Raw genomic sequence first — 13,470 nt, 5'->3', positions numbered from 1 at the left:
AACATGAGAAATCAGACAGTTGCTGATATTAATCAAGATTTGTGGACTTGCTGCCGACATAGAAAAAAAACGTGGAAACAATTCGAAATTTGGAATCCCGCAAAAATGGGAACATTTTGGAAGTGCCAATTTTTAAAGATTCAGCCATAAGTTGAATAAGAAATGACAAGAGGTAAGCATTTTGGAAGAAGAACGAATGCTTTATTCTTTCCCAGTTCAAATGGGATTCGGTTTCCCTTTCTTTACAAAATAAACCTATTTACCGAATGGAACAATAACTCTCTCATTTGATACAAAGATCCATACAGGCGCAACCAACATTAGACCGTCTTGTAAAACCATACAGTAAGAGGGTGTAATCAGTAAATGCATTCTTAGTTCACCGGAGTCGGGTCTGGTTTCCTCTGGAGGAAAAGTGAACCTAACAGAACAGCGATCCCGGTTACTGCAATGGTAAACAGTAGGCGCCTTAGTGAGAACTCACGCGGCTGCCTCCTTGGGGCACCTGCACCCCTTTCCCTGTCCGGTGCCCTTACGTTCCTGCAAAGATAGCATATCCTTTTTTCAATAAATGTGATGCAATCAAACAGAAAACAAACCACAACTGACAATCTTAAGGAACCGCAATGCTTGTGAGAGAACTCATATACAACTTAGATATAATTTGAAAGACAAACTTATACACCCAATTTTGCTTTAACTGAGGTATTAACTGCAACAAATATATGAAGATTTCTTAAACATTCTCTTCTTCAGTAGCTCAGATAAACAAAACTATCTAGCCTGGTAATGCATCTACTTTTCGTGATGGTCCATGATAAACCTTGTGGCCACTTCAGATGATTTTCGAGGGAAGATTCAGGTGGCATGAATAATCCCTCCTCTCAAAAAACGAACCATCCAGAATAAAATATCCAAGATACATTTTAACCATAGAAAATATGATTTAAGAGCACAGATTACTATTGACACTTGATAATATTCCCTTTCATTAACTCAAGCCCCATTGTTGTAAAGCAAAATCCCTTTGTTCATCATCTTGTTTCATGATGATTAAAGAAAAGAAAAAAAATTATGTTCTCAATGATTTTTTTGCCACATGTAACATAAGTAGGGTAGCCTTTTGAACAAAGTATATCTATCTATCCAGTCTATCTGCCTCAAAATTGGAAAATAATTTTCAAGTCATAAAAAAAAAACCAAACATCGAATAAGAAATACAGCAGATCAAAAGCAATTAAAAGCCAGAGATGGCAAAGGATAAAATGTATCTTTGCCCAATTAATTTTACATAAGTAATTTCATATCATTGCATTCCTAGTATAAAAAGACATGTAAAGCAGCGTACATCAAGTTCGGTACATTTAGCTGTTTTTCTTTAGTTGTGATGCATTTATCTGTTGGGACTAGCTTCTAATCAAAAGTCATTGCAGTAATCACTAAGGTCAAATTTCCACATGCCTCTTATAGGTGGAATGAATTTATATCTCAATATACCATAAACAAACTTTACTAACGAAACATAAGTAAAAAGCTGAATAAATTAAAAACAGATTCTTCTTACCTTGATGATTCAGCTGCGTTACTAACATCACCAGTGCATCTGCTTTCATGGTTATGCATCTCTCGAAGTCTTATATATTTATGGCACATGTAACATAACTCTGTCCGATTTCCACAAACTTCCTGAAATGACCGATGAATAGCTCATTAAAGCAAATGAAGAATACCACAAATCAAATTAACAGTTTACTACCTGATGCTCCAATAGATCAATCGCAGGCAGTGGAAATTCACAATATTCACAAGTCACAATTCTTTTAGGGCAATTCTCTCCTTTGTGAACATCTAAACTATCGCGGTCCATAGTCTCACTGCACAGGGAACAAGAGACCTGCCAAGTAATTGAAGCACCATGAGAACAATTAGTATATTATACATTTGATATGAACCGGGAAAAAAGTTATTAAAATAAGAGAATGAAGATCAACATTGCATGTAGAGGACATGTTGAGATACCAATGCATAATATTTTGATTTCATGAATTGAGACTCAATTACCAAAGAAATTTTGTATTGCAGTTCTGCAGATCTGCTTGATCTCACATTTATAGTAGATTTATTAATATGCATCTGGTCCAATTCTCAGACTCTCCCTCTCAAGTTTTTCATTCCCGTAACGTTCAATTTATCTTTTTAAGGGGATTTTCATTCTTTCAAATACAATATTATGTTCATCCGTCACACCCATATATGCAATATGATGAAGGAGACAAGGAGTTAAACCATTTCCATGTTAAAGCCGCAATCGCTTGAATGTCCAATGTTCCAAAAGAAAATCAATATCAAACATTTCGACTTATATGACTTTTTCCCTATTGAACACTTGACACAGTTGTACTAATCACAAGTCCAACTTCTGTGACCTTTGCCCTGTCATGACATCAGTGAGCCCTCACTTGAGCATCTATTTAGACACTCGAACATAGAGTGATAAGCATAATATTATTAATTGAGTTAGCCCAACATCAACGTTCTTGTTTGTCACCACCATGAACCACCTCGGATATCTCATGCTTCAGCTGTGATATTGCTTTTTAATTCCATAAGTTTTGGTCTAGTTACTAAATCGCATGATGATTAAGCACATGTTGAGTATATAACATGAATATGCGCTACTATCCATAGTTTACTTGTTTTTGATGGCATGGTATGCAGATAAGTATGAATCCCAAAAGTTTACTTAGCGTGCCAGATAACCCAAAATCCATGATTGTGAAAGCAAAATTGCAGTGCTTCATGACAAGTATTTCTGTATCTTAAACTCTTCCCATATATATGTCACCATCAGTTCAAAGTCTAATACTCAAATTAACAGAAGTAACCTTACACCCTAATTTTACAAATGAATTACTTATATTGGTGTCTGTGGCAGCACTAAAAGTTCATAAGAGTAGAATCGTTCAATCATATGAAATATACTACTTGAAGAAAATGTGACAGAGACCTGCAATTTGATGAATGATGCGAACTTGACAAGGAATTGTGCAAACAAACATGAACAAGTCCTTAGAGTAAAACCACCAATCAAAATTATTGCCAACTTTAGAGGTAAATACATCCAGGAAACCACATTTGTAGATTAGCATGCAACTGATCCAAGAGTATAAGCAATTGATCCATGAGCAAGAATATGCCAAGAAGGCATTTACATAAAACAAGTGCATCAAGAAAACTGAGTTTGTTCTCTCATAGAAACTATTTACACCAATAGAACCTTCAAGAACAAAATGTAAGTACTTTGCAGAAAGGAAAATTAATGCATGCTCTTTATGTATAGTATTTCCTAAATGAATTTCACAGAATTTAAACAGCAGAAAAAAACTAGTATACCGGGGCATGGGTACTCAGAAAATGCTCCTCTGCGTGTTTACGGGGAATCATATCATCACATACTTTACATTTCTCCAGATTCCGAGAGCAATGAGCAAAGTGCAAGTCAATATTGGAAGCTGGAATAGCTCTGTCACTGCAATGGATAATTTCAGCAAAATTGGGTATTTCAAAAGTTGAAATAGACAGAACTAAAAATAAAGATACCTAATCATGCATGAATGATGCAAATGAACCAGAATACTTCTACAATACATATTTGACAGTTTGTGAAAATATTGATGCTTGTTAAACAGTAGGTAGAAAATATAACAGAGAGGCAACTCAAAAGCCTTAAGTCAGCAGTCAAGGGTAGTGGATTGTTGGATTATCTACCGCAATCTGGTTAGATTAAAACACCAAACTAGGAAATCCAAGCTCAGTACTACGCAATTGCAAGTACATAATTGATAATACTCAAAACAAATTATTTCATCGTGACATACCACACCTAATACAAAACATGCTGAGCTTGGACATATTTATGTACAGAACAATGAGGGAATAATGCAAAAAAGTTGAAGAGACAAGAATTCTGCGGGGGATAGTATATTGAGGTACTGTTTTCAGTAACGTTTTAAGATTCGGCATGCCAGTACAACCAATAGTGATGGTTTCTCTAGCTAGAAAGGGAGCCTAGACGTCAGGCTAAGGCCAAAGATCAGTGATGATTAAATATAAGGTGGAATAAGTGAATAACATAATATCAATGCAATCAGCTAATAAATATCTACATGCACATATCGCATATACGTGCCAGCATAGATGACACAGACCAAAGACTCACCGAGAGTCCACACTAGCATTCAAATTCGGCAATCAAAAAGTGAAGAGCAAAGCATTGCGATATAGTAACATAAATCATGATACAGCTCGAGGCAGATGACACAAACTTATTCGGTAATTACTCAATTGAGCCACAATTTTCCAGCTGCACAATTAATCTCGACATTTCATGTACTGCTACGAAACAATCAGACGAACGTTGACCACATAATATGCAATTTTCCACATTCACTACAAAAACATTGACCATGACATAAATAAAACTCGGAATCATCATTAAACAAAAGAAACTGGCAAATCTCTCGAAAAAACAAGAAGGAAATCGGAAGTGAAACTAACCAGTGACCGCATACGCTAGTGACGTGATCATCAGAAACTCCAGCCATTTTTCCCCCTCTCGAAAACAGGAAAGCACTGTCGCACATGAAAGAAGTAGCAATTTAAACAAAATTCATACACGAAATGTAAAAAAAAATCAAAATCAAAATCAAAATCAACGATACAATTATCACCGAAAAATTAGGTTAACACAATTGAATCGTAATATGATTACACTTATCGCACGGGAAAATATGAGAAACAAAATCCGAGAATGATCAGAGGAAGAAGAAGAATTGACAACCTTGCGCTCCGAGTGTAAGGACGATCAGATCGAGCGGTAGGAAAATTGGTTAAACAGATTGCGCAAAATACGGAAATTTATTAATGTAGAGGAAATTAGGTGAGAGGATTTTAGGTTTTACTACCAATATATACGTATAGACTTTGGGGGACCTCAAGAACTAGTGTGAGAGAGAAATGGAGTGAGAGTAGAGAGAGAAAGTGTGTTTTACACCAAGTCGTATGATTTAATTTCGGGCCGTATTACTATAGTTATAGGTTATAACCACAATTACCATCATTATCTTATTAATTTAATGTGTTCTATTATTTCATAAATGAAGGGATCCGGAATATATATCACTCGCTTTAAAGAAGAGGGGAGGGCTTTAGGCCATCCACAATAGGCGCCCAGCGACCACCCAGCCGAGCGCCGGCGCTGGGCGGTTCGCTAGGCGATCTATTGCAGCCGCCCAGCGGGTGATTGGAGAGAGAAACCGCGCAGCGCTGGGCGGTCGCGTGGCGCTGGGCGGTGCGCTGGGCGGTCCGTTCGGCGCTATTGCAGCGCCCGGATCGCCCAGCGCACCGCCTAGCGCGAAAAAATAAAATTTTTTTTTCGAAACACTATATATACGCGCTTTGTTCGTCATTTTCCCGTATATGTCTCGTAAATTAAATTTCGCGTATTGTGTGATTGTTAATTATTTCATTTTGTATATATTTGTTAATAGTGATGTGGATAGTATTATTAATGTTTCTCGTATATGTCTCGTAAATTAAATTCCGTATATTGTGTGATTGTTAATTATTTCATTTTTATATAATTGTTATTAGTGATGTGGTTATTGATGTGGCTGGGCTATTTATGATGTGGCTAGGCTATGGCTGGGCTATTTATGATGTGGCAGGAGGATTTTTAGTGCTGATGATGTGGCAGTGGCTAGGCTATGGCTGGGCTATTGCTGGGCTATTCCTATTGTGGATGGCCTTAAGTTCTATTAATCTTATATAGTACTGTAGTAGTATTTTGCTTTATTTTACTTTGCGGATTGTTGATTCAGCTTTTATTAAATTGATTATTTGCATAAAAAACAATTATAGAAACTTGACCTCAAATGAGAGTTTCTTAGAAGAACATTAAAATGTACTCACTCCGTCCCTCCTCTAACACTGAGTCGTATTCCTTTTTTAGGTAGTCTCGTCCCTCTCTCTGTAGCTGAGTCGTATTTCTTTTTTAGGTTGTCCACTGTAGTTGTGCCATTTCATTTTTTGGCAAAAAAGTAATTTACTCTTTCTTCATCTCTCTACCTTTTTCCTTTATATTTTATTATCCTCTTACTTAACTCATTTAAAGTAATTTTTCTTAAACCTCGTGACGAAAAGAAATTTATCTACTATATAGGGACGAAGGGAGTACTAATTTATATGTTAATCTAATTATAAATAAAATTGAGTAAACGTCTTAAATAATGCAACAACGACGAAATAAAATTGAGTAAATTAATAATTTGCAAACTAAAAAGTAAAATTTACTCCATTATATAGAAAATTAAGGTCGCATTTGAAATTTAAATTTAAATCCTTAAACAACAGTACAACACTAGCTTGTGCAATAAGAAAGGCATTCGATTAAAATTAGTTCTCCTCGAAAAATTATAATTTTAATTTCCTTTCAAAGAATTAAATACGTATAAATCTTTTATTTCAATAGTAGTATTTCGGTATTCCCTAAAACAAGAAGCGAAAGACGAGACTCCTAATTCCTAGCCCTGCTAGCAATTCGCATCCGCCGCCACCGCCACCGCCACCGCCGCCACCACCTCCTCCTCCCCAATCGCCGTCGATCTCCCTACCGCTGCCTCATTTCTCGACGCATCCTCCGGTGAGTCAGTGACCGTCTCTCAAATTTGTATGTTAGTCAAATTTTTCGATTTTCTGTAACACGCAGAAATAAAGGGTATGCGACAATTTCTGTCTTCTTTTTAATTTTTTGGGGGCTATTCTTGTATGATTTTTTTTCTGACAAGATCTCAATTCAATTTTGAATTACACAACCTCTGATTTCGTTGTCATGTACGAATATGCAATCGTTTTTTGTCCCTAAATGATTGGAGAAGGAGTATGAGCTGAGATTATAAATCTTTGTTTTTGTTTTATCATATGTGTATGTGTTTCTGTTTCATGTCTATTTAGTCAATTATTTGATTGGTGACAAGAGAATCATAGAAATACGGGTTGTCTGAGTTGTGATTGAGGGATAATGAAGAGAGATGAAAGCTCACTGTGTGATTTTGGGATACTGATTGGAAGGAGGAGGCAGAATTTGTAATTATTATTTATGAGTAGCACAGTCGGGCAAAGTGGTTTAGCAGAGCTCATAATCACATGAGGACCGTTTTGTTTGTCAATTCTTCAGAAATGCTTTGTTAGAAGTTTCTTTTGTTTGTCAATACTTTCTACCCTTCACAAGCAAATAAGTAAAATAACCGTCAGGCAAAGTGGTTTAGCAGAGCTCATAATCACATGAGGACCGTTTTGTTTGTCAATTCTCCAGAAAAGCTTTGTTAGAAGTTTCTTTTGTTTGTCAATACTTTCTACCCTTCACAAGCAAATAAGTAAAATAATAGCATAATTTCCGATGGTGTAAAATTGTTATGAAATTATGATAATACTACATCATAAAATAACTTTCTAAAATTTGAATTTGGAATGCTACTTCTACTAACCAAATTGTAATCTATTCATTGTATTGTATTTGTTCTGATTATCGCATGTATCAAATTAGTGATGCCTTTTTGGCAGTGCTTGCTCAATGCTGCCTTACATTTTTGGCAGAAAATAATTTAAGAATTATATTCTGACAAATTTGAATTTGTTTCCAGAATAATGACATAGTTAACTCTGAATAAACATTAGACAGTTGTAATTTAACACTATATTTTAGCATCCAAATTGATTTCAAATCAATTTCTCTAATTCTTCTGCTGTTTATAAGGGAGCTGATTGTGATCATTCCGAATACCTTGGAACAAGTGCAGAGAATAGTTAATTTGCGTACCTTTTTATCTCCTACAAGATCTGTTGTCTCACTTCCTACCGGCTTTGACTCATGGGCACCCCAGAAACATCTAGAGAACCTTGCCCAGACCGTATCTTTGATGACGTAGGTGGAGCTTTTGGGATGGGTGCTGTTGGTGGTGGAGCTTTCCATTTCTTGAAAGGACTCTATAACTCACCTAAAGGTGAGCGTTTGATTGGGGGTACTCAAGCAGTCCGCATGAATGCTCCTCGTGTTGGTGGTAGTTTTGCCGTATGGGGTGGGCTCTTTTCTACCTTCGACTGCACAATGGTCTACATGAGGCAGAAAGAGGATCCTTGGAACTCGATCATAGCAGGTGCAGCAACTGGCGGTTTTCTGCAGATGCGTCAGGGAATGGGTGCTGCTTCACGGTCAGCATTGTTTGGTGGTGTTTTACTTGCTTTGATCGAAGGAGCTGGGATAATGTTAAACAAAGTTATGAGTGCACAACAGAACTTCCCTCCGATGGAAGACCCTGTTCCGAATGTGGCTGGTATGCCTGGACACCCCATGGGGCAATTTCCTGGTCAACCTTCAGTAAATGTTGAGAGCATGGACGCAGGATCTTCTTCTTCGTCTCCATCATCTTCTTCATGGTTTGGAGGCCTTTTTGGTGGAAAGGAGGAGACAACTTCTAGTGATGGAAGCAAGACAAAGGTCTTAGAGAGCTTTGATGCTCCAACTCCTCCATCATTCGAGTACAAATGAAGAGAGGACTATCTGGTTGGTGGGATATTTAAGTGTCATTTTACTTTAGCATCTATAATGTGAAATTGTTAATTGGTTGGTACTTGGCTTTGATCTTGCATTGTTGCATTAATTATGAATTTATGATTGGCATCTGAAATACTGAACTCGTAGGACAAAGTAGTTTGTTCAAGTTTTTGTCGATACACTGCTTTAAACATGGCAATCATGTACTATTCATAGTATGGTGCTATTGCGATATATCTTGATTGTCTTGTATGATTTTGTAGGACTATCTGCTAATGGCAACCGGGTTTCAACATTGAGATGTACGCGAGTTTGGAGATTGGTGATAATAAAAGCTCCTTCTCAGTTTTTTGTTGGTATCGACTATTGTTGCCTCTTCATAGGCATTTTATAGTATGGATTTAGAATGAGTCTTTCGTCTAAGGAACTCGACACTCTTCGCTTCGTGAATTAGATTCTTGTAGTTGCCATAGTTGCCTGAAAGTTTTTAAGACATGATAGAGATCCTACTGCAGCGAAATTTAGGGCATGTTGCCCCAATTTTGTTAAGAGACTTTTGTTGTCTTGGTTTCCTGATTTATTCTGCCGACTAATCCACAAAAAACTTTGCACTTTCCTTTATAGTAGTATATGAAGTATATGATTTACATAGCTCAAGACAATTATCATATGTTTAAAGTGATTTTAGCTCGAAAGTTAATGCAACATATATATTCGTCAAAATGTTTCTTGGCTCTAAGTTTAATTTGATCCCTGATCCGTATTCACGCAATGATATTAAAACCTAATACCTATATTCATATTTTTCGTTTTACGACATACACGAAGTTGTCATCGAGTAAAAGAGTAAGAATGAAAAAGTAATTAAGTTTAAACCTAATGAAAGGATAGGAGTAGTATAGTATATAAACATAATTAACTGATAATTCCCCAATCTAATTCTACAGAATCCGAGCTTCGAACAACACGGCCAACTTGGGAGAGGACTCTATTGGTCGATGTCTCTAATATTCCGGCAGCTGGATTGCTTGTCCGATGCAAGTGCCGCTCCCTTATAATATTATACTCCCTCCTTCCCGGGCTACTCTCTCTTTTCCTTTCCGGCACGGAGATTAAGGAATGAGTGTATAGGAAAGTCAAAAATGACCGTTGTAGGTGAAAATTTTTACTAAAAATGGAAAGAGTGCAAGTAACTTGGGACGCCCAAAAAGGAAATAAGTGCGAGTAGTGCGGGACGGAGGGAGTACAAAAATATGAATCCGATGATGCCTAACGACACAACAACTACTATGATTATAACAAGAACAAGTGATTGTGTTTCTGTGTTAGGAGAGACAACCGTTATAGAAGCTCCATAGCTGAGTGCAATAGATGCGAGCGACACCCACATTGCAAACAAGGAGATGAACAAGAAAAGAATGCGTCCAGATGGCTGTCGGGTTGTGATGATTGATGAAACGAAGGCTGCGTTGTTAGCATGAACAAACTGTTTGTACAGTTTGGGGTGAGTATATGCCATCACTGCATCGCCAGCCTTGTGTGATGTCGTGTTTTCTTGCCACACCCCGCCCGAGGGCTGATGGCGGCCTGGAATGCCATGGTGGCTATCAGGCCACCATTGTCGTGTCGGTCAGGTTGGGGAATACCTTTGATATTTTATTTGTTGACGGGATCTTCAATAGTTTTTTCATTTCTGAATAGTATATTCTGTGTGGGCTCTCGTTCAAGATTTGGAGCGCTGTTTTTCCCAACAAGTTTCGTGCCTGCTTCTCGATTTTAGTATGTTCCACCAAGTATCGGTCGGTCTGAGACATCAAGGAATGGTTTTATTCAATGATTATTGCAATTTGGAATTCAAATGAAAGCACCAATTGTTATAGAGTTTGTGTTACCCCGAGTTGATTGAATCTAACAGCCAAATGCAAAATTGTGTCGCCATCATCATCCTTTGCCCACACAAGCTCTCCCAACTTGTCCACCAAAAACTTGGAAGCAATCCAACTGATTGTGTTTAATGCATAAGTGCAGCAAGGTATCTCCACGATGCACCCTCTCCATGGAAGAAGGTGAGTTAATTCGAAGCAACTTCTCCAAGATATTGACATGTCCATTGATGGCAGCGATATGAACCCGCGACAGTCTCGCCACCAGCAAGTCTCAGGAGCCATTAATAACAAGTTTGTGGCTACAAAATCACTCCCGTTGGCAGCTGCAATGTGAAGTGGTGTCGAATTTCGCGGGATCTCAACACCTGAACGATGCTTTCGTGCCCATGCATCGCTGCTACGTGTAGAAGATTTCGTGAACATGCAAATGAAACTTCACCAACAAGATTCGGATTCTTGTTCAGCCATTCTTGCAGTACTGTTGCATCTCCATGTCCTACAACAGCATCATAGAGTTTCTTTTTTGATGCATTTCCAATCATTCTTCCTAATTCTATTAAGCTTGAGAGATGTCGACTCATATATATGGATATTCAAACAAAGTAGACAGACTTTTTTTTTCATTATTTGCTTTTTATGACAGCCAACTACTCATGTTGTCATCGGCCGGTTTTGTTACAATCATTATTAACATAGGATGTACAATGATAACCCAATTTACATTGATTTCATCACTCCAATCTCATTGTGATTGAGTCAATATGCGACAAAAAAGGACAGGACATCTTCCACACAAGACATTAAAACTACATAACATACTTATTTTTTTTAATCTGCACGCAGCATGCTTAATAAGAGAGCATTTTCATTGCTAACATAGCATGCACTCTTAGTTCAACAAGTATAGTACTCTCCTGTAATTGGAACATCTCATATTATGGCAATCGTGACCTCAAACACGTGTTACTAACTATAAAATTTGGTTAAAATTGATGGCTTTAGGTGCAGAATTTGAAAATGCTTATTGTAACTTGAGGAAAATGACTTAATAGAAGAAATAAACCAAACACACACATAATTGACTGTTTAGCTTAATAATACATCATTCATCTATTGTAGGCCTGACAACTAGAGAACACTTGAAAGCACATATATAAAATAAATAAACTATGCACATAATGAGGAGAACTATATATAAAGTGATGATATATGATGCATTTGGATGGTAAATTCTCCAAAGAAAACAGATAATGATTCTTTTAGACTTTGCAAAGGTATAACATGGCCAAGCTGGCTAGTATGGCCTATCCGACGACGTTCGTAGAATCACGTCAACTAGGGAGAGGAGTGTATCCGCCGGCGTCTCTAAATCGCTGGAGAGTTGTATGGTGATCGCTCGTCCGGCGCGAGTACCATTCCCGGATAATATTACACGCAAATATGAATCCGATGGTGCCTAGTTAGTGACACAACCACAACTATGATAATAACTAGAACAGCAAGTGATTGTGTTTCCCAATTGGGAGAGGCGACCATTATAGAAAGTGAAATAGATGCGAGTGATAACCACATTGCTTTTTATATCCTTTTCTTCATTCACCTTTTTACATTCCCTTTTCCGTTGTAAATAGATGGATCCATCTTTCACCTAACTCATTGTACTCATATTCTATTATAAAATTAATATATAAAAGTGAGTTCAATATTTCACTTAATTCATTTTTCCATTTTTATTTATAAAGTCAAATAATTTTTTAAAACTCATGTCGAGTCAAAATGGGACTATCAATTGCAGACGAAGGAGTATCATGGTTGGACCTGATTAGAGCATCCACATCCGTGCTCTTCTCCAAGAGCACGGAATGTGGGTCCAGACCCACTTTTATTCATTTTTAATTCCTTGCTCTTCCGCAAGAGCACAACACACACATCCGTGTTCTTCCGCAAGACATGCTCTTAGAGCATCCGCAGCGGTTGAAGGATGACGTCAGTCTGTCCGTGCCAACGGCACGACACCCGCTGTCCGCCTCTGCGCTCTCGCCGCTGGCACGGCGCTGCTCGATGCATCGAGCACGTCCGTGCCAGCGAGCAGCTGACGTGTCCTCCTCTGATTGGCCAACGACAATAACGTTGGCAATTTTCTTTTTTTTTTTAAAAAAAATGGATTTTAATTAAAAAATCCTATTAAAAAAATATTTATCCACTTCCCAAAAAATTATATCCGTTATCTCTCCACTTTTAATTTATTTTTCAATTTTTTCCCCTAAAAATTCACATTTTCATCTGTGATTGCAGTTGATCGAGTGTTGGAGAATTGCAAGTAAGCGATAAACAAGGATGAAGAACACACCGGAGTTTACGTGGTTCGGCCGTAAATAGACCTACATCCACGGAGGAGACGATCTACTATATTCACTCAACAACAAGAAGAGAGCTTCAATGAATTACAATCAATGATCACACTCAAATCTCCCTACTCAACCTTGAGAAGATCTCAACTCTCGGAACTCTCTAGTGTAGAGAAAGATCTCACAAAGATAGTGTGTTGTTGTAACTCTCTAACTAACTATGCTATGCTAGGATCTTGTATATATATTCTCCCAGCTACACGGTGAATGGCTTAGCTCACACACAAAGCTCACTTCCGATTCTAACCGTTTTAACTAACTTCACATAGCTAATTGCATGTAGGTCCCCGAGCTTCATAACTTGTTCAATCAGCTCACACCATGCATTAACAAATCTCCACCTTGTGACTGGTGAACGAGTTCTAGTCGCCTCCTCTCCTCCCCTCTTCTAGTTCTGCTCTAATCCGATCAGTTCCAAGCAATATTTCAACTTGGTGCTGGGGATTACCTTTGTTAGCATGTCTAAAGCATTGTCATCCGTTGACACCTTTGTCACCCTCACTGCTCCTCTATTCACCTCATCACGTATGAAATGAAGCCTCACATCCACATGCTTGCTCCTTTC

At 37.7% G+C, this 13,470-nt stretch overlaps 2 protein-coding genes across 3 annotated transcripts; one reads left to right on the top strand and one right to left on the bottom strand.

Annotated features, from left to right (window-relative positions):
* Window positions 1-179: 179 nt before the first annotated feature.
* LOC121761484 (XIAP-associated factor 1-like) lies at window positions 180-5,062 on the bottom strand. The gene is made up of 6 exons (XM_042157128.1): window positions 4,841-5,062; window positions 4,558-4,632; window positions 3,394-3,529; window positions 1,757-1,894; window positions 1,565-1,686; window positions 180-540 (listed from the first exon to the last, which is right to left on the bottom strand). The coding sequence occupies exons 2-6, from the start codon at window positions 4,602-4,604 to the stop codon at window positions 375-377; spliced, it is 609 nt and encodes a 202-aa protein (XP_042013062.1). The 5' UTR covers window positions 4,605-4,632; window positions 4,841-5,062; the 3' UTR covers window positions 180-374.
* A 1,466-nt stretch (window positions 5,063-6,528) lies between these two features.
* LOC121760283 (mitochondrial import inner membrane translocase subunit TIM17-2-like) lies at window positions 6,529-9,228 on the top strand. Of its 2 annotated transcripts, none has more exons than XM_042155932.1 (3): window positions 6,529-6,700; window positions 7,857-8,620; window positions 8,875-9,228. In XM_042155932.1, the coding sequence occupies exon 2, from the start codon at window positions 7,928-7,930 to the stop codon at window positions 8,603-8,605; it is 678 nt and encodes a 225-aa protein (XP_042011866.1). In that variant the 5' UTR covers window positions 6,529-6,700; window positions 7,857-7,927; the 3' UTR covers window positions 8,606-8,620; window positions 8,875-9,228. The 2 variants fall into 2 exon arrangements, with proteins under 2 accessions (XP_042011866.1, XP_042011865.1); XM_042155931.1 differs by having other exon boundaries at window positions 7,814-8,620.
* The last annotated feature ends 4,242 nt before the right edge of the window (window positions 9,229-13,470 follow it).

This window comes from Salvia splendens, chromosome 13, assembly GCF_004379255.2.
Source record: "Salvia splendens isolate huo1 chromosome 13, SspV2, whole genome shotgun sequence".
NCBI lineage: Eukaryota > Viridiplantae > Streptophyta > Magnoliopsida > Lamiales > Lamiaceae > Salvia > Salvia splendens.
This window is presented reverse-complemented; position numbering and strand designations above follow the sequence as displayed.

Excerpts from the sequence above, each read along its gene's own strand:
- LOC121761484 (XM_042157128.1), bottom strand. The coding sequence starts at position 4,604 with ATGGCTGGAGTTTCTGATGATCACGTCACTAGCGTATGCGGTCACTG. Across the intron at positions 1,687-1,756 it reads TTGATCTATTGGAGCATCAG|GAAGTTTGTGGAAATCGGAC; the intron begins GTAGTAAACTGT and ends CGGTCATTTCAG. Across the intron at positions 541-1,564 it reads AACGCAGCTGAATCATCAAG|GAACGTAAGGGCACCGGACA; the intron begins GTAAGAAGAATC and ends CTATCTTTGCAG.
- LOC121760283 (XM_042155932.1), top strand. The coding sequence starts at position 7,928 with ATGGGCACCCCAGAAACATCTAGAGAACCTTGCCCAGACCGTATCTTT.